Source organism: Pyrus communis, chromosome 9 (genome assembly GCF_963583255.1).
Source record: "Pyrus communis chromosome 9, drPyrComm1.1, whole genome shotgun sequence".
NCBI classification, from domain to species: Eukaryota; Viridiplantae; Streptophyta; class Magnoliopsida; order Rosales; family Rosaceae; genus Pyrus; species Pyrus communis.
The window spans coordinates 4,886,484-4,911,804 of record NC_084811.1 but is presented as its reverse complement, the minus strand read 5'-3'; the positions used below and the strand labels follow the sequence as shown (position 1 = coordinate 4,911,804).

Genomic DNA, 25,321 nt, shown 5'->3' with positions numbered 1-25,321 from the left:
ACTTAGGGACCAATTCTATTGATTTCAAATCTTAGGGACCAAAATAAGGAGTTATGCAAATCTCAGGGACATTTTGGCTAAAAAACCTTTATAGAAGTTTCACTGTATATTTCTGTAGGGTAAGCACAAAAAAAAAAAATACTATATCATTGAACCAAAATGATTGATTAAAAAAAAATTAAAAAAACTCGAAGAAAACCAAGCTGACCAAACTAGATCTAACTCTAATCGAAAACCGAACCAAATTGTGTAAGTGTCCTTAGTTCAAGACATGAACCAAATGAGTCGAACAAAATAAAGGCACTTCTAATAAAAATATTTAAGGAAAACCAATGAAAATGACTTAAAAACTTTGAATTTTAATCAAAATGACAAAATTATGTTGTAAGTGAATAGTACCATGAGTGACTTTTTAGAGTAAAAATATCATTTTCATTAAAAACAAACAATACTAGAAGTGTTTCGTTAAAACTCTCAAATATTTATGACGATAGTACTTCCGGAAGAAAAAGAATTTTTGGCAAAGGGACTAGGATTCTCTCCCCTCCTTTTTCCATCCTCTTCCATTATCTCATCTCATACTCTTTGTTTTGTCTTTCTCTTTTTATAAAAAATTAATATAAGACGTTGATGTGGCTTAACCGTGACTGTTCAAATAGAAGAAGAGGGAAGGGAAGAGAAAAAAAAAAAAAGAAAGAGAATCCTTCTCCTTGGCAAAGTGTCTGGAGTTTTTAGAGCAACTCCAACGTTGCAAAGGTCTCCTAAGGCAACTCATTATTGAATAGCATTCAGTGTGTTGTAATTGCCTTTAATGAATAATAATTGTCTTTTGCATCTCCACCCCTAAACTGAATAGTCATGGCAATAGGCAATAAAACATTAGTATTTTTATTTTATAAAATAATACAAAATAATTTTATTTGTAATTTCGAATAAGCTTTTTAGTCATTCTCGTTGCGCCACGTGTCATTATCCGAAAAGATATATTTTGCTGATAGATTTCGATAAGATATTTATCCAATGTCGTCATGCCAGGTGTCGTTACCTTTTCAGAATCATTGAGGATAGATTTTCGATAAGATTTTTAACCAATCACGTCGCGTCACATGTCACAATCTGTTTACAATCTTTGAGAGTAGATTTCGATCAAATTTTTAACAAATGACGACATGCCACGTGGCATTATCTTCAACCTAATCTTTTCTTTTTTCTCTATATAACTCACCATCCATCCTAAGAAATCACACACCAAAATGAAAATCTTTATCATTATTCATAGTTTCTGTTTCCGATTAAAAACAAATTCCCTAGTCCCTTGTGAATGGAAAATCATCACCTAACCAATTTGTGGTGCTAAGATCATCTCCTCTTGTGGTGCTAGGACCATCTCCTCTTGCTCTCGCTTCCCTTGCACACCTCTTTTGCACCACGTCCGCTTTCTCCGAATTTCAAAAATATTTAGAATTCGGTGACTTCCCTTCTACTGGCTTATTCATAATGTCACGATCTTATTAAGCCCTTCTTTCTTCTTTAAGCTCTTCCCTTTCTTGTCTAAGTAACTATCTTTCTTTCTTATTAGCTTGAAATGATCTCTCAACAGCTGCAGCTTTTGCCTCTTCTCTAGCCTTATCAGCCTCAAATTTAGTTATTTCCCGCGCCAAAGTTAATTCATCTTGGCAAGCAAGTTCTTCCATATATTTTGCATAATCATTCTTGGAAGCACTCAATTTTCTCTTTGAAGCCTTCTTACCTTGAGACCTAATTGGATAATGGGTCGACCCCGACGATTGTTCAGGGGGTGTTTCCGGCACTTCTTCTGTGTCGGTTTCATGAACATGCAAGTCATGAACGAGCATAGAATGTAGAGGGGTGCTGTTCATGACAACTTCTGAACCGACAGACACAACTCTGAATTTAGGATAATTTTTTACAATATTCCAACATTCCCACTAGGTGAATGATTTGTTTTTGGTTTTGGCATTATACCAAGCTTGTGCTTGAAGTATCTACATAATGTGGGAGAAGAAATAATTATAATCAAAGTAGCTAATGTAAATTTGGGTATAATACAAACAAATAAATAATATATTGTTACATGATCCACTAAATTTTCCCCACTTCAAAGATTAGCACTAGCTTGTGCCAAGGCATCTCTCCAAAGACTAAACGATTGGCTGAGTATTCTCCAACGACTGGACATCAATTCTTTGGTTATTTTCCCACCAATTTTCTTAAGATAATTGGTATGAATAAGACTCCACATTTCTCACAACTGCATCTCATTACCTGTAATCGGATCATAAGTAACTTCAATCTAGTTAGAACACAACGTAACATCTTCAATAAGCGTCCAATTCGTACCTGCATCATTAGTCATTTTGTTGGAAACCAATTGGATTGAAACTTCGAGAGAAATATTGGAATGTGGTTGAAAGTATTTGAGAAAATATGAAAGTGTGGTGTAAGGTATAAGATAATGAGAAGGTATTCATAGAAAAGTAAAATCATTTTTTTTTAATTTTTTAATTTAAAAAAAAGTTTTTTTTATTAATTTTTAACATTTTTTATTAACTTAATTAATTTTTGCCGTTAGATTAAAAAAATTTTGAAATCCAACCGTCTAGATTATGCCACGTGGCACAACGGTAATATTTCAGAATTTTTTAATGTGAATTCTTTTTTTTTTTTTAATTTATAAAGGCGAATAACGTGGACCGTTGATCTCAAATCCAACGGCTGATATTGGGGCAGGTTTGATTTTTTTTTTTTACCGTTGGAAATCCAACGGTCCAGGAAAAGTAACCGTTGAAATCCAACGGACGAGAACGTGACACGTGGCCACCAACGGTAACATTTTTGCAGTCTGAACCGTAGACCCCAGTGCCTGAAATGTTGTCAGGGATGTGCCCCCACACACGCGTGTTGTGCACGCGCATGACGCAAAAATAATAAAATAGTGGCTGACGCCATCCTGACGTCAGCGTTGCATCACTTGGCCATCGGGCTCTCAGGTCACTGATTCGAACCAGGACTCTCACTTAGGTCCCCCTTCCTGCCCAATCGCCCTCTGGCTGGAGCTTGCAGCTCTTGCTATTGGGTTGGTAAAGTCACCGGTCTATCGGGCTAATTGTCCCGGTGAAGTTGCTCTTCTGAACGTTTGATGGCCATGGATAACATAATTGAGTATATCTGTGGTAGATTCGCATAACAGTAAACAGCCGAATATCTCAAAAGCCAAGAGTGCAAGCAAAAGTGCTTTTCTTTAACGCACTTTTATCATTACCCAGAAGGCAGAAGCCCGTTAGGTGGTACTATTGGCTTTTGTTGCCGTTGAAAAAAACCAACGACACTCGATGCCCCCACCAAATTTCAAAAATCAATGCGCACATCACTCCATCCATCTCTCCTGTCCTACGTGTCATCCGACCCATCTCCTCCCTTTCCCATAAGCCCCATAAATCCCAGCACTATTTCCCCTCCTCTAACCCTTCCTTACCCGTAAAAATCTCTATCATTCAGGGGTATTTTTAGAGCTCCAAAAAATCAAACGTATACTTTCGTTTGTATTAATAGCCTTGCTGCTTGGGGTTGTGTCTGTCGAAAGACTCTGAACTCTGTCTACTCAGAAACCAAGCATCATTAATCTACTCGCTAAAGTGTTGTTAGGTTTCTGAGAAAGTTTCAATCTTTGTATTCGTTTTGTTGGGATTTCATTTGGGTTGTCGGGTTTGGACATGGAGACCGGAATCATCGGAGTGTCGGAGTCGGGTCTGGATGTGAGGAAAGAGGAGAGGGTTTTGAGGGCGGAGATCGATACCTCGGCCCCCTTTGAATCTGTGAAGGAAGCGGTGAGTCGATTCGGTGGAATCGGTTACTGGAAACCCTCTCAGCTTGCTAATAAGTCTTCTGAACCTCTGGTAATTCTCTCTCTCTCTCTCTCTCTCTAAACAAATAAAGATTGGTGTTTTCTTCTGTGAAATGTAGAAATACGAATAGGGTTTTTTTTCTTGAAAGGAGAAAGATTACATGGATTGAGATTTCTGGCTTTGGTTTTTGGGTTGACGATGAAGTTTTAGTTTAAAATGTATGTTTGTTGCGTTCTTTAATTAATGTTTGAAGCTGGTTGTTGGTTGACATTGTAAATTATAATGATCCGATTGCTTTTGCTTCGAAAAGTAGTTGAAATTTGTGAAGGAATTTGATGAACTTCAGTTTCTGTGGAATTTTGTGTGTTGCCAAATGCTATTCGTTATCTGTTTCTGCCATTTTTGGGAGTTTCTGGCTTTATGACTGATGAGCATCCCATAGGATCATCGTTTTAGTGTGGGGAAACCGGGCGTGTAAGTTTTCGATTTAATTTCAAAGCAATTGAGATTTATGAAATGTGTGTCAGCCTACTGCAAAAGCGGAAAGGTGATTTATGTGTGTGTTGCTGAGTAGGGGACTGAGGGTTTTGGTTTGTTCCGTTGGGATTGTGTCCTGATACATCTTGTCATATCTTTCGTGTTGGTTGCACCGAACTGTAGATTCATAAGTTGCAACTTTTGATTCATTTCTTGTTAGAATCATTCTGGATGGCACCCGTTTCATAAAATTACTGAACCATGACTTCGTAAGACCCTGATTCTCAAGAAATTGTTATCTACAACTGCACCAAAGAGAATGATTGTGTTTTTTCTTACCGTAGTTAGCGTTTTAAAGTTCAAGTTTACTTTTATTTTTTTGGTGTTTTCTATTGCTTACCAAATTGCTAAACACTACCTTATAATGTGGTGACATGTTTCTCTTCTTAGCAGCGTGACATCGAAGATGTTGACGCTGCAAAACTCGAGGAGCAGGCTTTAGAGTTGGAGAAAGATCTTACATTGAAAGAAAGGGAAACGCTGGATGTTCTAATCGAACTTGAAGAAACCAAAAAGACAATCGATGAGTTGAAAAAGAAGCTACAGAATGAAGTATCTGAAGTGAATGTGACCCTTGAGGCAAATGGAGGTAACGAATACGTGACTCCTCTGGTAAATGAAGAGGATAAGGAAAATCATGGGAATGGGTTTGGTCGTTACGATTCGATGGGCGGTGTGTGCCCCTGCCCTTCTTCAGCTCCAGGTTTAATCTTGATGGAGCTGAAACAGGCGAAAATGAACCTTACAAGGACTACTAGCGATCTTGCTGACATTCGAGCTTCTGTTGAATCATTGAACAAGAAATTGGAAAAAGAAAGAACCATGCTTGAGAAAACCCGTGTGAGGCTTACTTCAAATTCTTTGAAAGTGTTGTCTCTTGAAGAAGAGCTAAACCAAACAAAACTAAAGCTACAATTGGCAAAGGATGGTGAAACTAAGGGTGGTCCTGCTAATCCTTTAGATATTTCAAAGGAGCTTCAACGGCTGAGTTCTGAGACCGAGCAGTTCAAACGAATGGCAGAAGCTGCAAAGTTAGAGGTCTTGCGAGCAACGTCTGAGATTGAACAGACAGGAACTAAGATAAAAACAGCTGAAATCAGGTTGGTTGCTGCGAGAAAAATGAAAGAGGCAGCTAGAGCGGTAGAAGCAGTGACCCTAGCGGAGATTAAGGCTCTATCGTACCACAAGAGTTCATCTGGAGATTCATTTCAGAAACGCAACGAAGTAACTCTTTCATTCGAGGAGTACTCAGCATTAACCCGCAAAGTTCGAGATGCGGAGGAGCTTTCTAAGAATAGGGTGACAGATGCTATGCTTCATGTTGGAGAAGCAAATGTATCAAAAATGGAAATCTTGAAGAAGGTAGAGGAAGCAACCGAAGAAGTCAAAACCAGTAAAAAGGAACTGGAAGAAGCTCTGAACAGAGTGGAGGCTGCAAATAGGGGGAAACTAGCAGTTGAAGAAGCACTTCGCAAATGGAGATCCCATCACGGTCAAAGAAGACGTTCTTCTGTACACAACTCTACGAAGTTCAAAAATCCATGCCCATCTAATCACGGGAAAGATTTGAAATTACGGGATGTGAATGGTCTGAATCTTGTTAGTGACGGGGCAACGCCTGTGTTGAAGCCAACTTTGTCGATAGGACAAATACTAAGCAGGAAACTGCTTTTGCCGGAAGAGGTTGAAATGGAGGTGGCCGGAAAAATCCCTGTAAAACAGAAGGTGTCGCTGGGACAAATGCTGCAGAAACAAAATGGCGATCTACCCTCTTCTGGGAAGTCCGAGAGGGAAAGCAATCTCAAGGACTGTTCTGCTAAGAGAAAGAAGTCTGGATTTGCTCGATTCTCGCTACTCTTGACAAAGCAAAGCAGGAAAAAGAAGAAGCCAACTCCAAACTTGAAGTAATTCGGCCTATCAAGAACTGACTTTAGTTGTATGTGCGTGCGCGTCTGTTTTCGCTCTCCTCCATCTCTGATTGTTCTTGCTTAAGAATTCGTTGCGTTTAGGTTGTAGTTGTTCCCAGACTATTGGATCTGTTTATTATATATGTAAACCCTTTATGTGTTGGTTGTGAAGAAAATTTACCTACCTAATGCTAAATTTCTTCTGGAGTGATGTTTAATTTTCTTCCCGAAAATGTTTGTGATACACAAGAACTAAACCCTTCACCCGAGGTCCTGTCTTTGATTCCCTTGCTTCCAATATCGCTCGATTAGCCAATTGTGTTTTGAATGGATTATATTCAAAAAATGGTGCCAATATACAAACATATGTCTGGCAATCCACCATAAAATCAATTGGCTATATGGAGAGTGGTCTAATTTACTTATAAGCCATATAAAGTTCCTCCTTCAATCCATGTGGGATTCATTCTCAACATGGACCTTCATGTGTGGCGAATTTTCAAACGTAATACGTGGATAACACAACGGGGACATGGCTGTTTGGCTTTACACGTGGGACAACCTGCTCTGATATCATGAAGAAAGTTAGGGTTCCATCATACAACCAATTGACTATATAAGGAGTACCCCAACTTACTTATAAACCATGCAAGGTCTCTCCTCCCATCAATGTGGGTTTTATTCTCAACAATCTCATACGTGTTTTCTATACTACGTGTTTAATCTTGTACACTTGGAGTTTAATCTTGTACGTGTTTTCCATATAAACAAGAACAAAGAAAAAAAAAATCTCAAAAAAACAAAACGAATCCAAGCATTTTTTTCGATATTATTCATATTAAGGGGTGGATTAGTAGGTTAAGCCTCACAATTGGTTATGAATAATGTGGTTCAAATTTGTTTTTAACGAGAATCAAACCTAAAGCCTCTCAGTTACAAATAAAAAACAATATCCTTGTTACAGTCCACGTCACATGTTGCTTGGCACACACAAGCCCAACCCAGATGGGCAATTGGGTAGCTAGTTGTATAAAACAAAGGAGCAAGGCAAACGACCACAGCCGACAATTCAACGCATCTCCCAAACGCGCACCCCCAACAAAGAAAGAAAGGAAAAATTCCTAGACGTCAAGTTTTCCACTTCTTTCTTTCTCTCTCCTCACGATCGCAGGTAAATATCTATCTAACCATCTCCGATTGTGCGGGATTTCGATTCCGCTCGTTTCTATTCTTCCCACATCGAACATCGTAGGATCTTTACAACTTGAAACTTGTTCCTTATTTCGTTTCCCACGTTTTCTCAGCACCAACCCCCAAAAGCTGAGATTTTTAGGATTGACTCGATATCTGGCTGTCTATGTTGTTTGTTATATGTTTTTTTTATGTTTCTTTCTATGTTTTCGGCATATGCTGGTATTTTATGTGGGTGGTTTTGCTTATTATGTTCTTCTGTTTCTCTGTCGTTGACAAATTTTATTGCTTTTGGTCTCTGATTAAGGTTGTGTGTTTTTTGGTTATTGATGTTATAGATATTGCTTTTATAATTTCAATTGGGAAAATCATCACAAACATCATTAACTAATCCGAAGAGTATGTGTGAAAAAATCAAACTTTGAACTTATTGTAGACTTCAACAAGATTTTACCTTGCCACGCTTGGCTTGGTGAATTCGGCTTGATCAAAACTTAGGTAGGTGTGTTACAGCTCCAGTCAGTAGCGAATCGAGGGTTAGGGCCCTGACCCTAGTTGATATTAGCCTTTGCTATTCAATATCTAGCGACGCGAGACAATAGTTTCAAGCCTTTATTAGGTTAATAGGTTCAAAGTGTATTTGGGATGTAAACAGAATGGAGTCAGTAAATTATTATATGTTCTTGAGTCTTATTTGCATTTGCAGCTTAAGCTCTCTTGCTACAACTTTATAACTATATCATCGCCACTTTCTTTGTTTTTTGGGAAACTACAACTATGATCAGTTATGGTTTGTTATTGCTTTGTTTACTATGAACCCTTTATCATTGCGGCTTTCTTATGTCGTCAAATGGTTGCAACTTCAGGCACCATGGACGTGAGAGTTGGGGTTTTGTTTCTTTTTGTGCTGGCAGCTAGTTGGGCTTGTGATGCTAGACAACTGACAAACCTTGATCTCTCAGGTAAGAAAATTTACTGCCCAATGATAATGAAATATTAACATGTTTGGTCCTATCGTCTTTGAAAATCTAGGGTCCCATTTTCACCTCAATCTTGATAAGTAATTGCGTTCTTGTGCTGCAAACATAATTTTTAACTGATAGTTTTACTCTCGGAATCAGTTTCAAAGTCAGACCACCAGTTGGAAACTCAAACTTTCCAAGTTGAAGAAGTTGTTGGGAATGATAACGTGTGCACATTGTGTGAGGAGTTTGCTGAGCAAGCACTTGAATACATTAGTGAAAACAAGACCCAGGCGGAGATCATTGAATACCTACATCAGGCTTGCCATCAGTTGCGCTCATTCAACCAGCAGGTAGTCACCTTTTCTAACTTTCTAATTTTGGCATAAGTTTTGTTGGAAACTCGTACACTGAAAGATGCTCTGCGTGGACAGTTGAACATGTTATTACAAATTTACAAGAAGTTTATTGAGTATTAATACACTATGAAATATATTGCTCTGAGAAGCTTTGTAGAGTTATGATGAGCTATGACGCATTGTATCTAAACCCTAAACCAAAATCATTTGGGGATGTTTAACACTATTTTTGTTCTCCCAACTCCTCTACTTTAGGAAAGAACTTCCTGAACGTTTTGTCATTTTTTTTGTGGGACAGTGTGTCACTTTGGTGGACTATTATGCTCCTCTCTTCTTCTTAGAGGTTACCTCTCTACAACCTTCTGAGTTCTGTCGGAAGGTCAATCTCTGTCAGCAAGTAACTTTGTTTTCTTCACAATTCAAAGAGGATAGCTGTGGATTATGTCACCGTGCTGTTTCAGAAGTGTTGGTTAAGTTGAAGGATCCCGACACGCAGGTTAGTACTTGCAGTACTCTTTCAATAATAAGATGACACAATTCTGAACATATCAGATTTTGATGTGTAGAAGTTTATTTTTACCTTTTTGACCTTGCGTAGCCACAGTTTTACATGTTTTGTGATAAATTATGGTTACCACTATCCTTTTGAACTTACAAGATGGAACCCTGTTCATATTATTAGATCCTCAACCTTAAGAGAAAACTTGGAGCCCTCCATACATCAACGTAAATGCATGTGTCATTTGATTTATTGCTGATATTTAGTTTGTTTGCAAAAGCTCAACAAGCTACTGCATGTGATTTGAACTTAATCATTTACCACGCATGACCCATGTTAGACTGCTGTGGTTGGGTCTAGTCCCAAAGAAACCTACCATTCTTTCTATCTACTTATTGGGAGCACTCTGCAATTGGCTTCGTGCTCTCTCCACGTCTTGGAGAAACTTTAGCACCATGCCTTACTAAAAGTAGAACGATGTTATATACTATACAAAAGAGGTAGAAACTGACCAGATATGACTTGTTAGACAAACAGAACTAGTTGAATAACAAAGCTTAGAGATTACAGTTGAAGCTTTTGAATTATTGTGTTGAAAATTTGTCGCAATTTGGGACGTACGTGTTCAGAAATGCTGCTCACTGCAAACATAAATGAGATATCAATACATTTTGTAAATAGGAGTAACATAGTAATGTTGCAAAATAACAATGAAAACTTAGGCACTCTTTACTTCAAACATTAGCAAAATAGACAACCAAGATTTCTCGTGATTGTTATATACTTATTACCTGCAAGAAATTCTTATTATTACTTATAGCTCGATACTTCTTGTGGAGATCCTTCGTCCCACTGAGTTTAGAAATATTTTATCCAACGACGCTTCATGCTACCTAGACAACTGAATTCTAATTTTTGTTTTCTGTCAGCTGGAGATTATTGAGTTGCTTCTGAAGGCATGCAATTCGGTGGAGAACTATACCAAAAAGGTGAGGAAAATTAAGAATTTTAGTCGGTATCCATAGATTGTGTGTTTTACTCCACAAAGTTGGTGTTATTTGAAGATGTGTGAGCCCCAAAATGTTGAATTAGGATATAGAAGAGTAATTTTCATGAACGGCTGATCAAATCGAAAATTTATGTCATATATGAGAATTTTATCGCTGCATGCACTAACAGATTAATCACTTCTTTTATTTATCATGGCCCTTCAAAATCTTTCCGGGGGATTTTATATTATTTTTGTTTGCGACATATTTGAATAATAGCCATATAAGAGAACTATATTGGCCGGTTAAGGTTGATACAATCGGAAAATAATAGGAACGTTTCTCTCATCTGGAGCTTCAGATCAAATGATATTCCTTGTTTAAAGTAGTTTTATTGCTTTAGCTCTCTTCTGATGTGCTTGGATTTTTGACAGTGCAAGAGGCTCGTTTTCGAATATGGCCCCCTCATTCTTGCCAATGCAGAGCAATTCCTCGAAACAACGGACATATGCACTGCGCTTCATGCCTGTAATTCGAACAAAGCTGGCATTACGGAACACATATCCAATCTGTCCACCTCTTAGAAACAAAGAGATACTGGACCGATGAATCCATTCCGTCGTGGCAACAAAGATATAACCTTGTCCACTTCTTCCATTTGTGTAAAAACACTCCCAGGTGTGCCTGCCTGTGCTATATTCTATTTGCGACAGGAGACTCGACTAAACATTTATTGTAAAATATGTGCGATAAAATTCAACTGCTTTTATGAAAATGTTTGATCCTGAAACTTCTGTACCGCGTTATCTTTGACGAATTCAAATCTCTTTATCTTGGTTGGTTCTAAATCATGTTTAGATTTCAAAACAACGAAAGTTTAGCAACTTAATAATGCTTGATTGGCTTTGGATACTGCAACAATGGCGGTAGGTGCTACGGAAAAAGTTATAACATACGAAAATGTTTGATTGACTTTGGCAAATGTTCTTGCAAGAAAATTGTTCATTGCATGAGTATTGCTGATTTTAAGAATGAGTAATTGCCCCCCTTCGATTATTAATGTCCAACTTGAAAGCAAACAACTTATGCGGTCCACTTATTGAATAGGGTTATATGGTTTGTCTACGACCACTGAATGCCGAAGGCGTCCATGGATTGATGTCGTAGTTCTTACGGGGTGAAGACGATGGGGACGTTGCTAAAGAAATTAAAAAGGATTGGTCAGTTGGTTTCATGAAACTTCCCCAATTCTAGATTTATCCTACCATTTGCTTCATATGTTAGACTTGGAAGTCAATCATTCTCTCTTAGATTATAACATTCTAACTTCAAAGTCAAAATTAAACGAGCGGGTTTTTTAGATATAGACCATTGAAACTCCTATTTTCTAAATAAAAACCCATCTAAATTTAAACATTCAAATAAAACCCAAATTTCAAATAGCCTACCATGTAGACAAATATATGACCAACTATTACAATACAATTACAACGTATGCCATAGAATCCTAATTTGGTCAATAAATGTTATTACTCATCCTAATTATGATGAGCAATTAAATCCATATGGATATTTTACCTTTCTTGTATCATAAATATTAGCAACATATATAAATTAATTTACCAAATTTAAAAGAGAAAAACAATCTTGTACCTAAAAAATAATATTGTTTGAATTATGTAATTACCTACATACAAATTAATTTACCTACTTATAAAATATTATACTAATAAACCTGCATTTTGAACCATGTAATTACCTACATACAAATATTATACTAATTTACCAACATTTAAATTAATTTACCTACTTATAAAATATTATACTAATTTACCTACGTGTTAATATTATACTAATTTACCTACTTATTAATATTATACTAATTTACCTACATTTAAATTAATTTACCTATTCCAAAAAAAAAAAAAATTAGTGATATTAGATAATGTTCGAATGCTGTGGGTTTGTGCTTGTAGGCATTAAATAAACTTTTAATCTAATGCACATAAATCATGTAGGTAAATTAGACCATTTTGAAAGTAAACTAGACCCTTTAAATTTTGGTTTGATGTAATAGGTAAATTAGACTATTTTGTAGGTAAGAATTGTGCATAACATATAGCTTTTGTTTTGTGTATTAGGGATTGGAATATTAGCCGAAGATGTTTTAGGTTTATTGTTGTGTTGGTAGGTAAATTAACTTATATATGTAATGCACAAAATTATGAAATTAGTATTATTATTTTTCAATTGGCACGTTATAACAATTTGAAAGTTAATGCATTGAATATACAATGAATGGCATGAATTATTTTGTTAAATATATAAAATTAATTAAATGGATATAACAAGTAACTGATCCAAAAACCTCATCCAAGTATTAATAGGGGTAGTTTAGGCATTCGAAAAATACACAATTTGAAAAGTCAAACTTAATTAAAGAATTTGTTTAATTGGAGGGTAGTCAATGGGCTTTATTCAATAAAACAAAAGGATATGGGTTTTAGTAGAAGAAAATATAGTTTTAAGGGGGTAATATCAAATTTTCAGTATTAAAAAAGCAAAAGAATTCGTAATTTCCCTCAACTTCTCCTCCTCCTCCTCCTCTTATTCTTGTGGGGGTTTTTTTAGAAAAAAAATAAAGACAATTCGTGACAAATTAAGATTATCCATTATTTTTGGACGCAAAACCATGACTTCATAGAAAGCTGATGTTGGCACACGATTCACTGAACCACTTGTCGCGATTTCCTATCCATGTGGTTTGAAATGCTTGGTTTATTCATGGTTTTTGTTTATTGAAGGGACATGCATTGATTTTGTATGGACCAGCGAGCGGCCACCTCCAACACCGGAGACGGTGGGGCCCGAGGATGGGCAACCGGACGCGTGGGTTTGTGACTGGCAATCGCTGAGCGGAACGTGTAAGGTTGGCAGCCGTCGCAGTTGAAACCTGTAAGTGGGTGGACTTGGAACGTGACCTGAGGAAGGCCAAACCTCTGCTAAATACCAAAAACTGGAAACTAATCCATTAATTCCGACAAAAAAGAGAATAATAAATTAACAACAAAAACTCCCACTGACTTTCGGGTTGTCGTGTGCTGATTGGTTGCTGGGCGACACCTGCAAATGACGTTCGAGCCATGAAGCTTCACATGGCCCCGCCCCCGACCTACCCAAATTGTGTGCAACTGTGCATTGCATTTGCACCCCCATATCTCTTATTTAACTTTGATTTTGTCGCTTAAATCTTGTTTTAATTTTGTCGTGATTAAGGCTTATGGAATCAAATTGAGTTTCTCATTTGGAGTGCTTCTCGTATTAAGAAGAATATTTTCAATTTTTTGAAAAATGCGTTTTTTTTACGTGTTTTCTTGACAGCTAAAAGCGTCTACGTTTCGAAGACAACATAAAGTGGTTGTACATAGTAAAAGAAATACAAAAGAGACTTTCTCAAAGTGGGGCTCTACATGAACTCTCCGCTACCTCATTGTGGTAGCAAAAATTTACCATGTTCAGTCTTGACGAATTTATACTACAAAACAAATAACATTTTTGATCAAGGACCAAAGCCACAAGTCTGTATCCCTGAAAAGGGTTTGTAAATGTAGCCTTCAACTTTCCAAGAACTAGTGGAGATGGGGCATTCATAGAGAGGAGAGGTGGTCGGCCATGGTAGGGTTTTGCCTACACGTGGTGGGTTCTAATTGGCCAAAGTGAGTTATTCGTAAGATGGATAATGAAAAAAAAATTCCAAAAATATTAATTAGGAGATAATATCTTGAGATGATGAGGTAGGTATCCTTAATTGATTGTGATAATGACTCCTTACTTGTTTGAGCTGATTTTTAATCCGAAATGTATTAAAAATAAGATTTTGTAATTAATCATATCTTTAATGTCATTGACTTTTTCATGCTACGAGCATGAGAGCTTAATGTAGTTGTAGTATGCTCGAACCTCCAGGGATGTTGAACTGCGTGGGAATATTTGTGGACCTTGCCTATTTAATGAGGGTATTCTTATTTAAGGAATAAGTTCAAATATCGTTTTTTGGATTTTTTTGAGATTCTTTTTGGCTCCACACTTACGTTTTTGGCATAATATTTATAATTTTAGCACGAAAATTAATATAAAATTGTGAATGACAAAAGGTTTCTGAAATACTAATATCTATCGTGTTACAGTCGTACCACTTGTGAAGCAATGACGAAGATTCATGCTAAAGCCTCCAATTAAGATAAGTTGACAAGTGTAATGGCAGACACAAAAGTTCAGAGACATGATTAGCGCTTAATGCTTTTCCGTTTAACAGAAACGTACGTAGTTAGCAAAACAAAACAGATATTTATCTAAATTTTCCAGATATTTTATCAAAGTTTATGGAAATAATGTTATATAAATAAGAAAAAGGTGGCATTTTGTAATTATGTCCCGGAACAGTGAGGGGCAGTGCTGTAATCTCAGGGAAACAAGAAGACAAAAAAAAAAAAAAAACGAGTGAAAACAAACGATTTGGAAAATTATTGGTTGCCGTTGGTGCGTTAGGCACAGCACTCCACCCTTTCCTTCTTGCTTTAAATCTAAAAGCCAACCACCAAGCATTTCATTCTCTTCAAATTCTCTTCATTCTTTCAACTGGGGAAGAATTTCTGCTTTAATTTCCAGGTAAAGTTCGAATCTTTTTATTCGATTCTGGTTTTCTTTCTTGTTTCTGTTGAGTGTGAATTTTTCAATTTTGTTTCTTTTTAGATTGAGGGTTTTTGTTTTGAATCTGTTTACTGTTTGGTTTCCGAGAAAATTTGAGTTTTTTATTTTATTTTCCCTTCTTGATATGCTGAAATCTTGGAAATATGAAGCTGGGAAATGGGTTTTTCTTCCTGGTTCTTTTTGGATGAGTCTTAGTTGAATATATCGAGTTTCAGAAATGATTATGTTGCTGAATTGTAATTATTTCTTGTTGCAAATTAATAAAAAGCTGCAAATTATTTATAAATTGTTGAAATACTTGGTGAAGTTCACAGCTTTCAAATATGAAAGAGAGAAATTGACAAAATGTTGTAAAATACTAAAGCTTTGACAGGAGGGTTGTAATTCACTGTTTACGCATTTTGTCGAACTTAGTTGCAAATTATGCACCGAATTCAAGCACGGAACTGATGGAAGGGTCAAAGATCTTATGTTTCCGTTGTTTTTCTCTCAGGTGAGAATCTGGTTTCGCGTCCGGTTGAGTTTGAGCAAGTCGTCTTCCTCAGTTTTCTCTTGGTTATCAAAGACGGAAGCCAGGGAATGCTGAAAGATGTGTGTCAAGTTCGAGAACTCTCCATCTCTTATTGAGGAGGTTGTAGTTCTGTTTGAGCTGCCCTTGCTTATCAATGATGAGATTGATAAAACTCGCAACGAGTTCAGATTCTATGCTCAAGTGCCCACTTCAGTGAGAAATATAGGCGGGCACATCTTGTCAAAACATGATGTCTATGAAGATGGTTGAACTTTTATATTCTTGAGAATATAGCTTCTGTATTATATATTACGCTATCGGGTAGAAGTAGCTTCTGCAGTGTACAAGAGTAGTAGCTGGAAATGGAAAACAAAGGGAGCGTGTTGATGCAGCGGTATGAATTGGGGCGATTATTAGGGCAAGGAACCTTTGCCAAGGTTCACCATGCGAGGAACCTTAAAACCGGCATGAATGTTGCTATTAAGATAATTGATAAAGAGAGGGTCTTGAAGGTCGGAATGATAGATCAGATCAAGCGAGAAATTTCTGTCATGCGACTGATTAGACACCCGAATGTTGTGGAGCTTTATGAGGTAATGGCCAGCAAAACCAAGATTTACTTTGTCATGGAGTATGTCAAAGGCGGTGAGCTCTTCAACAAGGTTTCCAAAGGCAAGCTAAAAGAGGATGTGGCTAGGAAATATTTTCAGCAGCTCATCAGTGCTGTTGATTACTGCCATAGTCGAGGAGTCTGCCATCGAGATTTGAAACCAGAAAACCTACTGTTGGATGAGAATGAGAATCTAAAGGTTTCGGATTTTGGATTGAGTGCCCTTGGTGAATCTAAGCGCCAAGATGGTCTGCTTCATACAACCTGTGGAACCCCTGCATACGTTGCTCCAGAAGTAATAGACAGGAAAGGCTATGATGGCGCCAAAGCTGACATTTGGTCATGTGGGGTGGTGTTGTATGTTCTATTGGCTGGCTATCTCCCATTTCACGATTCAAATCTGATGGAGATGTATAGGAAGATTGGTAAGGGTGAATTCAAATTCCCGAACTGGTTTTCTCCGCAAGTACGCAGGTTGCAGTCAAAGATCATGGACCCGAATCCAAATACTCGGATATCCATTGCCAAAATTATGCAGAGTTCTTGGTGCCGGAAGGGACTCGTCCAGAAACCTGTAATTGCTGAGGTACCAATGAAAGAGCCAGCCCCTCTGGATGTTGATGCAATTTTTGGAGCTAATGAAGATAGCAATTCTTCTGTGGAGTCAAAGCAAGAATTATCAAAGCCATCTAACTTGAATGCTTTCGATATCATCTCCTACTCAGCAGGATTTGACTTGTCTGGATTGTTTGAGCAGACAGATCAGAAAAAGGAAGTGCGGTTTACGTCTAACAAAACGGCCTCCACCATCATCTCTAAGCTGGAGGACATTGCCAAGCGTCTGAAACTGAAAATAAAGAAGCGGGATGGAGGGTTGTTGAAAATGGAAGGGTCCACAGAAGGCAGGAAGGGGGTGCTGGGCATTGAAACCGAGATATTTGAAATCACCCCGTCTTTTCATCTGGTAGAAGTAAAGAAGTCTAGTGGAGATACACTGGAGTATCACAAGGCCATGAAGAAAGATTTCAGACCAGCTCTCAAGGACATAGTTTGGACTTGGCAAGGAGAGGAGCAGCAGCAGCAGCAACTACAAGAAGAGCCACCAGAACTCGGGCAGCAGCTGCCGCAGCAACAAGAACGAGAGCCGCCACAGCTAGGGCAGCAAGAGCAACAGCCTTCTCTGGCTGTCCCAGTGCACGCAGTCGCACCCTAGGATTCATAACAATCGAAGAAAAAAAGGGTAGCGGATTCGTTTGTAGTATGTCATAGTATGAACTTTGTTTGTCCATTATTGAGAAACATTAATCATTGTAGCGATTGCAAAGTACAATGAATGCAAGAATTTGAATTTTTCTTAAACCTTTTGCGAATGCAAGAATTTTCCTACAACGTGTAAATATATTACAAGCGAATTAAAAAAAAAAAAAAAACAATGAATAAGAGCTGCCAACAAGAAAACACTAATCAAGCTGTGGAAGAAGAAGATGATGAAACCAAAGTCCTCCAAAGGTAGTGTCCGCTTGCAATGTCAACGAAGGTCCAAAAACCCTTTCCGGCAGCAGATGCAACCTTGGAAGACAAGGAAGGGGATGCCGATTGATCTTTAAGCGAACTGAGCAGTTCCTGGTGATGGTCAGCACAAGTAGTAGAATCTTGGAACAAGTTGTCGAGGTTCCTCAAAGCCAAGAATCCAGCGAGCGCGGCGGACAAGAAGATGAGTATGAGCCTCAGCGGACACATTCTTTCCTTTCCTTCTTCTTTCGTGCTTTCTTAAATTCTTTCCTTGTTTCTTTGTTAACGTTGGATTTAGAAGTTAAGAAATAAGAGCAACTATTTGAGAGAGATGTGATTGTGGCTCTGGCTGTGGCTGTAGCTGCTTAAATAGGCAATCTATGCTTCTCCTAATACAACTCAGATTTGGAATTAGAATGCAAAGTGGATGTCGAAATTTTGGATCAGTGGAGGTTTTGGGATTACCGAATGACGGTTTTTATTTTTTATATTTTTTTGACCAAATATTTGACACGTAGAATGTGTAAAAAACAACCTAAAAGGTGGCAAATGCCGCCTTACTCTTTTTTTTTTTTTTTTTTTTTTTGTATTTTTTACTAATGGGATGCCACAACGTATAATAAGAAAAACTGCTGATACAACTTCAACAACCGACCTTAGCTCAGTTGGTAGAGCGGAGGACTGTAGTGGGTAAAAAGCCTGTCAGGCATCCTTAGGTCACTGGTTCGAATCCGGTAGGTCGGATTTCCCTTTTTGTATTTTTTATTTTTATTTTTGAAGCATATCTTTTTCTAATTTTAGTCAAGACACCTGTCTTGTTCTAACACTATCTAAACTAGTTACTCAGGATTGTGCGGTACCCTATTGAATTCAAGTTCGATCTTCTTCTCCATACACTGGATTAACTAAAATATTGATTCATCAAAATAAGAATTCAATAGTGTTTGTTTTCCTTTAACCTTGATGATCTTTAAGAGAAATGACCTTTTATGCATCGCAGGATGACGTTAGTCATGTGAATATGTCTCATGAGGCCAGTCAAAAGCTGGAGTGCAATGGTCTTTTGCCACATGACACTTTTCTAGCCTTCTGATCAAATGGTAACTTCAATCCAACATTTTTTTTTTTTATGTGAAGTAAAAAATGATAAGAAAACCAGAAAATTTTGAAAAAAAATAATAATAATCCATTAAAATTTGACGAATGTATTTAAAAAAAAAAAAAAAAAAATCCCTTTCGTTTTTTGTTGAAATAAAATCTGGACACCGCCAACTATAGCAACCTATTCTTAATTCATCTCATCTATTAAATAATTATTAAGTAATTGAATCATACGTTAAAAAAAAAAATAATCATTGCCAATGGTAACTAACACGTCTATTACTATTCATAACTGAACCCCTATAGGAGCAAAATCCACCAAAATCAACAATCCTACCACCGCATTAACCATGGTTAGGTTAGCTGAGTGCTATTTAACCTCGAACCATAGTTAGATGAGTGTCGTTTGTTCGATTCTCTAAACCGCTTATTCAACAGGGAAGCGGGTGTTGAAAAACTCAGTTGTCAAAACCCCTTAAAAACGACCAGGAACAGGCGGAAAACAACTATATATAGGAATGAAGGGACTCCTTGGTTCCTCTTGCTAGTTAGTGTGTTACAAGACATCCAACATTCATATCATGGTTCAAGCAAAGAGAGAGGGAGGGCAAATGCAGCAGAATTCTCAGTAGAAGAAACACCCGCCCCTTCGCCGGGAGATAAAAAACGAAACAAAAGAGAATCAGAAGAGCGACATAGCTAGCTGATACCTGAGCAGGAAGAAGCATGCACGAAACGCGGTATTCCTATCCAAGCTAATGTTAAGCAAACATCAATCTCCCTTATAAAGAAGAGCAGGAAGATACAATGCGTCCAGTATTTTCTAAACTATCCGCCAAAACAGGCTATTTGACCACTAGTACAGGAGGCAGACTGTTTCTCATTTTCTGTTTTCAATTAAATTCACCAAAGCGGCTGTACATTCGGATTCGGGGTGGGATACAGACCCCTGACAGGAGGCCTCAACACATATGGCTTTCCAACACCGTCCCCTGCTCCCGTCACAGCGCATTCATCCCATTCCTTTCTCCTGGAAAACAAAAACCAAATCAGAACAAAAATTAGATCACCATTATCAACTGGAAGGCATTCTCAAACAACGAATTCTATTTAACACTGAAATAAATAGCACGACAGAATAGCAAACCAAGAAAGGACTCCATGACTTGGTTAAAAGCTGCATATATCTACTCGTTGTCCAACCATTCAAAACAAACTTATACTAGCTATTATTCAGTGACAACTTTAATTGAGTTCCAGCTTTGGGGTTGTGCCTATGGCATCAATGAAAACTCTTACCAACTTCCGTCCATGACATGGTACATGGTCAACTTCATCCAATGACAAGGTTTGGCAAATAGAGGCACCAAAACATACAAGCCATTTAATGAAGAAATTACTCCCACAACAATATAACTAAAACATCAAGCTTTATACTGTGCACATCCAAACCCTGTCTCAGCACATTAGAACTCCAACGTCCACCCTAGTGCTATACAGGATCACATTGCAAGAACTGAAAAAAATAAGCGTAGACGTTTCCACTTGCCCTTCCTGATTCATTATTGATTCAAACGTCCACCCTAGTGTTGTACTGAATGGATTACATTGCAAGAACGGGAAAGAATTAAAAAGTGTAAACATTTTAACTTTCCCTTCGTGATTCATTATTGTTTCTAGTTGACATTCTTCACTTCAGGCAAGAACAAATATCCCTAACCTTTACACACCACTATTACAGAACAGTAATCCCAACATAATTAATATATAAAACTCTATGAAGGACATAAAAAGCAAGTTTTAGAAACTAAATTAGAAATACAGAGGATGAGGTGTGATGCACTTACTCGGACCAACCATTCGCTTGAGGCAGCTCAAATGGATGGTTCCCAGTAGCTCTGATGGGACTCCCAAAAATCAGTTCATTCTTCGAAGTTTCATCTGGAGGTCTCAGATGAAAATGGTTTTCAGCTGTTGACAATGGAGGAAAAAAGGCTTTCTGCAACCAAGGATCATGATCACCGGAACCAGTAACAGGGCTAAAGGTTCCGCCATTCTGGCCATTTCCAAGGAAAATTCTCTGATTCTTAGGAGATTGAGAGCCAGAAACAACCTGATCTTCTGTAGTAAACAGTGATACTGATGACGGGTGCAAAAGATCATCCTTGTTTGATCTGTTCAGTTCTGGAGGTAGAAACCAGCTTGGAGAGCCACCTGCAAAACCTAGACCTTCCTGACCAAGAGGGCAACTGTTCCACATTTGCCATGTTCCCTTATCATTTGCACTTGCATCATCCAAGGGGTAAGCATGCATATCATGGGCCTTTGGGGTACTTGGGAAGCGACTAGAATTATTAAGCTTTTCTCGCGACATTGGTGACTCAATTGGAGATGGCTTGTTCATTTCAGATGAAGCAGGTCCATTCTTCAAAGTGCGAGGCCTCTCCAATCCCATGTTTAATTGAAAATTATCAAGTGACTCAGAAACTGGCCCAAGCAAGGATACTGGATCAGGGACGTAACATGGGTCTTCAAAAAGCTCTGGCTCCTCAGGTATAAGTTCATGATGTCCTTCCCCAATGCGAGGAAATATGGGATCAATTGCAGGTGAAAAACCTAAACTGCTGCTAGTAGATCCTTTTGGATAGGTAGTAGATAAAGCGAATGGTGATGGCAGCCCAAAGTTGATTGGATTATCGAATGATTGGATTGACGACGACTGGCCAGATAACTGAGGACTTTGAACTTTTGTCTGAGACTTTGCATTTGGTCTACTTATTACATTTACACTTGATGATGAAGGCACTGGCGATGAACGAGTAAACAACTGCTGCCATGATTTTTTAGGTGCAGTCCCTGACTGTGGTTCTGAGTGAACCTGCATTGAAATGGATCACATTGTAACACTTATTGTATGCATCTAAATGTTGTTATAATACGCCTAATATTATTATCATTTATGAGGCAACAGGAGTTGAAATTAGTGTTTCACTTTGTAGATTTTTGGGTTGAAGTTCCAAGAAGGATCCAGAAAATGTTGAGCCTGAATCTACTTAAGTTACAGAACTGTTGAACTTGATACAATCACATTTTTAAATGCTCAGAAAGTCAAAGACAACCTAATAGATAAACGGCATAATGAACAAACTCAACTGGATCACAGGTATCTATAATTCCCATGAAAATTATTAGTGTATAAATTCTCCCTTAGAAGTTAGGCAGGCTACTGATACACATTTAAAGTTATATGAAAGCACATATTAACAATGAGGTATAAAGCAAGAAACTTACAGGGCGGTGGACACTCTTATCATCTCCATTAATAAAAGGTCTTGCAGCTACGCGCTCAGGTGGACATAAGTCTCTCTTCTGGGCATAACTATGGACATGATCTACAGAACTGCTAGATTTGGTTTCTTTTGTCATTGTAGCATTAGCATCCTTTACAAAGAAACTACCTCCACCAAATGCCTTTGAAGAATTAAAAATCGTACCCCTCATGCGGTCCAGGTACCTAGATCCAGCATTTCCCTGAATAAAATTGTTTGCAGATGCATTTTTAATATTATGCCCCATCTCTGTGCTTTGTCCCTTAAGAAAATCTGCCCCTGATTTCAGATGTTCCCGGCGGTCAATGTCACTCTTCTTGTCAAGGTCCCGCTTTCGTTCACTTTCCTTACCTGCTCTCTTTTCCAGCTCTTCTGCATCAGAGTTGCTCTTGCTAGAACCCTTGTCTTTCTCTTTCCTTCTTTCCTGTCGTTTCTTTTCTGCTTCCTTCTTAGTATCTTTTTCCCTCACAGGTGGTGATGATTTCCCATGCTCAGCTTCCTTTTTCTCATCCCTAAGTCTCCTGCGTTCCTCCACCAACCTTGCAACTTCCTCCCTCTGCTTTCTTTCTTCCTCCTCCAAAAGCTCCTTCTCTATCTTAGCCAGTCTCTTCTCTTCAGCTTTTCTGCGGGCCTTTTCTCCTCTACTTTCATTCAAGTTGGCCCCATTCTCGCCCCTCTTGGCCAATCCTTTACGATCTCCGTCAGATGCATCATCTGATGTACTACTACTAAAAAGCTTTCTCCAAAGCCATCTAACACTCAAGAAAAAAAAGGTTAGTAGCTTGCAAGCAAAATTAACAACACCTGAATATGACTTCTCTGCCAAACAACTCTCATCCCCTCCAAAAACACTGCTCCCATCCTTTCTCCAATAACTAGACTTTCCTCCAACAGAACTATTGACCCAATTTCCATTCTCCGACCAATCTTGACCTTGCATCCACCCATTTTCAGACCACGCCTTTCCATTCAATATCTTTCCACCCTTTCCAACTAAATCTTTGATGATCCCAGACTTCGAAAGTCCCATCCCGGGTACCTCAGGTAAGTCCAAAACCGGTCTCTTTGATAAATGCCCACAATACGAACACATAAACCGACCACCACCAGGATTCTGATCCCTATATGGTGTCGAGCAGTTTCGACACCGCCTTGTTGCTGTTTTCCTCAGCTTTTGCAACTCTATTGCCTCAAACCTTTTCCTCTCTCTAAGCATTGCATTCCTCCGCACGCGCCAAGCTGAAAGCTGAGGCATCAAAACCTCATACCAGAAGAGAGTAACCAAGAGCACAACAACACAAGCGAGTCTAGGCGAAGTTATCTCAAATCGGAAAGCTGGTGGTAGAAGCTGAGAGAGACCCCACAGTCCTATTAATGGAATAACTAACCAAGGAAGCATTGTAGCAACCCGGCGAGACCACTTCTGAATCACACAAAGTATACACATTATCCTCTAGCATACGCCTATCTTTCCCCGTCTCGAATTTCGACAAATTAAAAACCCTTAGATTTTCAGACAGCTTAGATTTTCAGACAGCAAACTTCCCCAAGCAACAATGCTCCGAATAGCAAACCCTAACCCTAATTTCCCGCTCAAATCAAAAACCAAGACAACAAATTTCTCCAACGTCGCCAAGAACCCTAGAAGCAACTAAAATCTCGAACCCTTCAAGATACAGAAAAGCACGGAAAAGGACAATTCACCATTAATGTTTGAGCAGCACCCAACAAAGCTCGAAAATTCAATCAAATTTAGGGTTTTCAAGATTCTGAGCTGCACATCAATCAAATGGGTTCAGCGGTACGGAAACTTACAGATTCGAAGTGCATGCCATAATCGGAATGAGGGCCCAAGTTTCGGAAGGCTAATTGGAGCCGCCGCCGCCGCTTTGAAAAGGGTTTAGGACTCGGATTCGGGTCGCACCGGCCGTTGAGCTCGTTTTATCGCCTTCGTTGCGAAACAGCACCGAAGTTGAGAAACTGCGATGATGGAAAGAAAGCAGAAAAAGATAAGAGACATGGAGAAGAAAATGAGACAATGTAAAGAAAATAAATTATATGACCAAGCACTGGACCGCCCGGTCGGACCGGGTTCGAAGTCAACCGGTCTTTGAATGGTCGGTTTGGTAAACGCGAATGGAGGGTTGTAGCTTGTAAGGTGTTATTAATACGAAATTTCTACATGTTAACAGGTGATTAGTGCTTAATCCCAAATCTTATTGTTAAAAAGTGGGTTTTTTTTTGACAAAAATTATATTAGATGTGGGTTTAATTTGAGGGTCAGAATTGATTAATTGTTTAAGTAAATAAGTAAATTTAATCAGGGAAATATTATTGCAGTCATTGATGGGTGCATTTAGGGAAGGCGTGATTAGCATTTGAAATGTCTTTTGCATGCCAAATTAATTAATTACTAACTACGTTTAAGGGTAAAAATTTAGCTTGAAATTTGTCAAAGTGGACGGGGTCTTTTCTTGTGCTTCAAGGAGGTCAGATTTTGACTAGAATTCGAAGCTCGTGGCAGGTTTTGAGGATAAAGCAAAAAGAGCATGTGAAAGATGATAGAAAATCGTGGGGCAGATATTATGATGTGAGTTTAGGGTAATTGGTAAGGAGAGAATCTTGGGGTCCCTTATTCTTTCCATGCATAGTAAGTCGAGATTCCGTAGTTTTAGTTTAATTGGAGCTTTGGTTTTTTGAAATAAAAATAAATTGTAAGTATTTCTCTTTGAACTTGTAATAATATGGAGTAATGATTTTTTGGGCTAACTTTGTTGGAACTTCTATCTATTTTTTGTCATTTTAAACCCTTTATTTTGAATGAAAATTCTAACAAAGTTAGCATAAAGAATAATTGTTCTACATTATAATAAGTTCAAGAACCAATACTCATGGACTTTAAGTTCATAAATCAAAACTCCATTTAGAGACTATTACTCCAATTTTCTCTAATATTTTTTATCAAATAAGTAGTTGCTAGGGAGGGTGAAATTATGGGTACATATAATTGAGTACAAAATTTCTTGTGTAAAAGTATATACTTTTAATCATTTAAACTTTCATCTCAAATAACAAAAAATAGAAAGTGAAAAAAAATCACTTGAGCTACAAGTTTTTATTTTCATTTTTTATTTTTTTATCATAGTTGATTATTAGATAACACATATAAAAGACCACTGTACATTTATATTAATTCTTTATAATTCAAATTTTCTTTAATTTGGTTTCTTCCCTTTTT

At 37.9% G+C, this 25,321-nt stretch overlaps 4 protein-coding genes and 1 non-coding gene across 8 annotated transcripts; 4 read left to right on the top strand and 1 right to left on the bottom strand.

Moving 5' to 3' along the window:
- Window positions 1-3,605: 3,605 nt before the first annotated feature.
- Window positions 3,606-6,603, top strand: LOC137745701 (WEB family protein At2g38370-like). Of its 2 annotated transcripts, none has more exons than XM_068485698.1 (2): window positions 3,606-3,917; window positions 4,797-6,603. In XM_068485698.1, the coding sequence occupies exons 1-2, from the start codon at window positions 3,735-3,737 to the stop codon at window positions 6,309-6,311; spliced, it is 1,698 nt and encodes a 565-aa protein (XP_068341799.1). In that variant the 5' UTR covers window positions 3,606-3,734; the 3' UTR covers window positions 6,312-6,603. The 2 variants fall into 2 exon arrangements, with proteins under 2 accessions (XP_068341799.1, XP_068341798.1); XM_068485697.1 differs by having other exon boundaries at window positions 4,794-6,603.
- A 743-nt stretch (window positions 6,604-7,346) lies between these two features.
- LOC137744762 (uncharacterized) lies at window positions 7,347-11,100 on the top strand. 2 transcript variants are annotated; one of them, XM_068484556.1, is made up of 6 exons: window positions 7,347-7,481; window positions 8,368-8,463; window positions 8,623-8,816; window positions 9,121-9,318; window positions 10,251-10,310; window positions 10,745-11,100. In XM_068484556.1, the coding sequence occupies exons 2-6, from the start codon at window positions 8,373-8,375 to the stop codon at window positions 10,892-10,894; spliced, it is 693 nt and encodes a 230-aa protein (XP_068340657.1). In that variant the 5' UTR covers window positions 7,347-7,481; window positions 8,368-8,372; the 3' UTR covers window positions 10,895-11,100. The 2 variants fall into 2 exon arrangements, with proteins under 2 accessions (XP_068340657.1, XP_068340658.1); XM_068484557.1 differs by lacking the exon at window positions 7,347-7,481 and adding an exon at window positions 7,507-7,558.
- A 3,722-nt stretch (window positions 11,101-14,822) lies between these two features.
- Window positions 14,823-17,500, top strand: LOC137744744 (CBL-interacting protein kinase 2-like). The gene is made up of 2 exons (XM_068484537.1): window positions 14,823-14,978; window positions 15,514-17,500. The coding sequence occupies exon 2, from the start codon at window positions 15,894-15,896 to the stop codon at window positions 17,352-17,354; it is 1,461 nt and encodes a 486-aa protein (XP_068340638.1). The 5' UTR covers window positions 14,823-14,978; window positions 15,514-15,893; the 3' UTR covers window positions 17,355-17,500.
- Window positions 17,501-18,303: 803 nt separating this feature from the next.
- Window positions 18,304-18,397, top strand: TRNAY-GUA (transfer RNA tyrosine (anticodon GUA)). Its single transcript has 2 exons — window positions 18,304-18,340; window positions 18,362-18,397. It is a non-coding gene; the product is annotated as a tRNA-Tyr (tRNA).
- Window positions 18,398-19,503: 1,106 nt separating this feature from the next.
- On the bottom strand, window positions 19,504-24,091 carry LOC137744785 (uncharacterized). 2 transcript variants are annotated; one of them, XM_068484582.1, is made up of 4 exons: window positions 23,899-24,091; window positions 22,046-23,749; window positions 20,602-21,632; window positions 19,504-19,784 (listed from the first exon to the last, which is right to left on the bottom strand). In XM_068484582.1, exons 2-4 carry the CDS (start codon window positions 23,528-23,530, stop codon window positions 19,658-19,660), a joined length of 2,643 nt encoding a protein of 880 aa, XP_068340683.1. In that variant the 5' UTR covers window positions 23,531-23,749; window positions 23,899-24,091; the 3' UTR covers window positions 19,504-19,657. The 2 variants fall into 2 exon arrangements, with proteins under 2 accessions (XP_068340683.1, XP_068340684.1); XM_068484583.1 differs by having other exon boundaries at window positions 19,504-19,781.
- Between the last annotated feature and the right edge of the window lie 1,230 nt (window positions 24,092-25,321).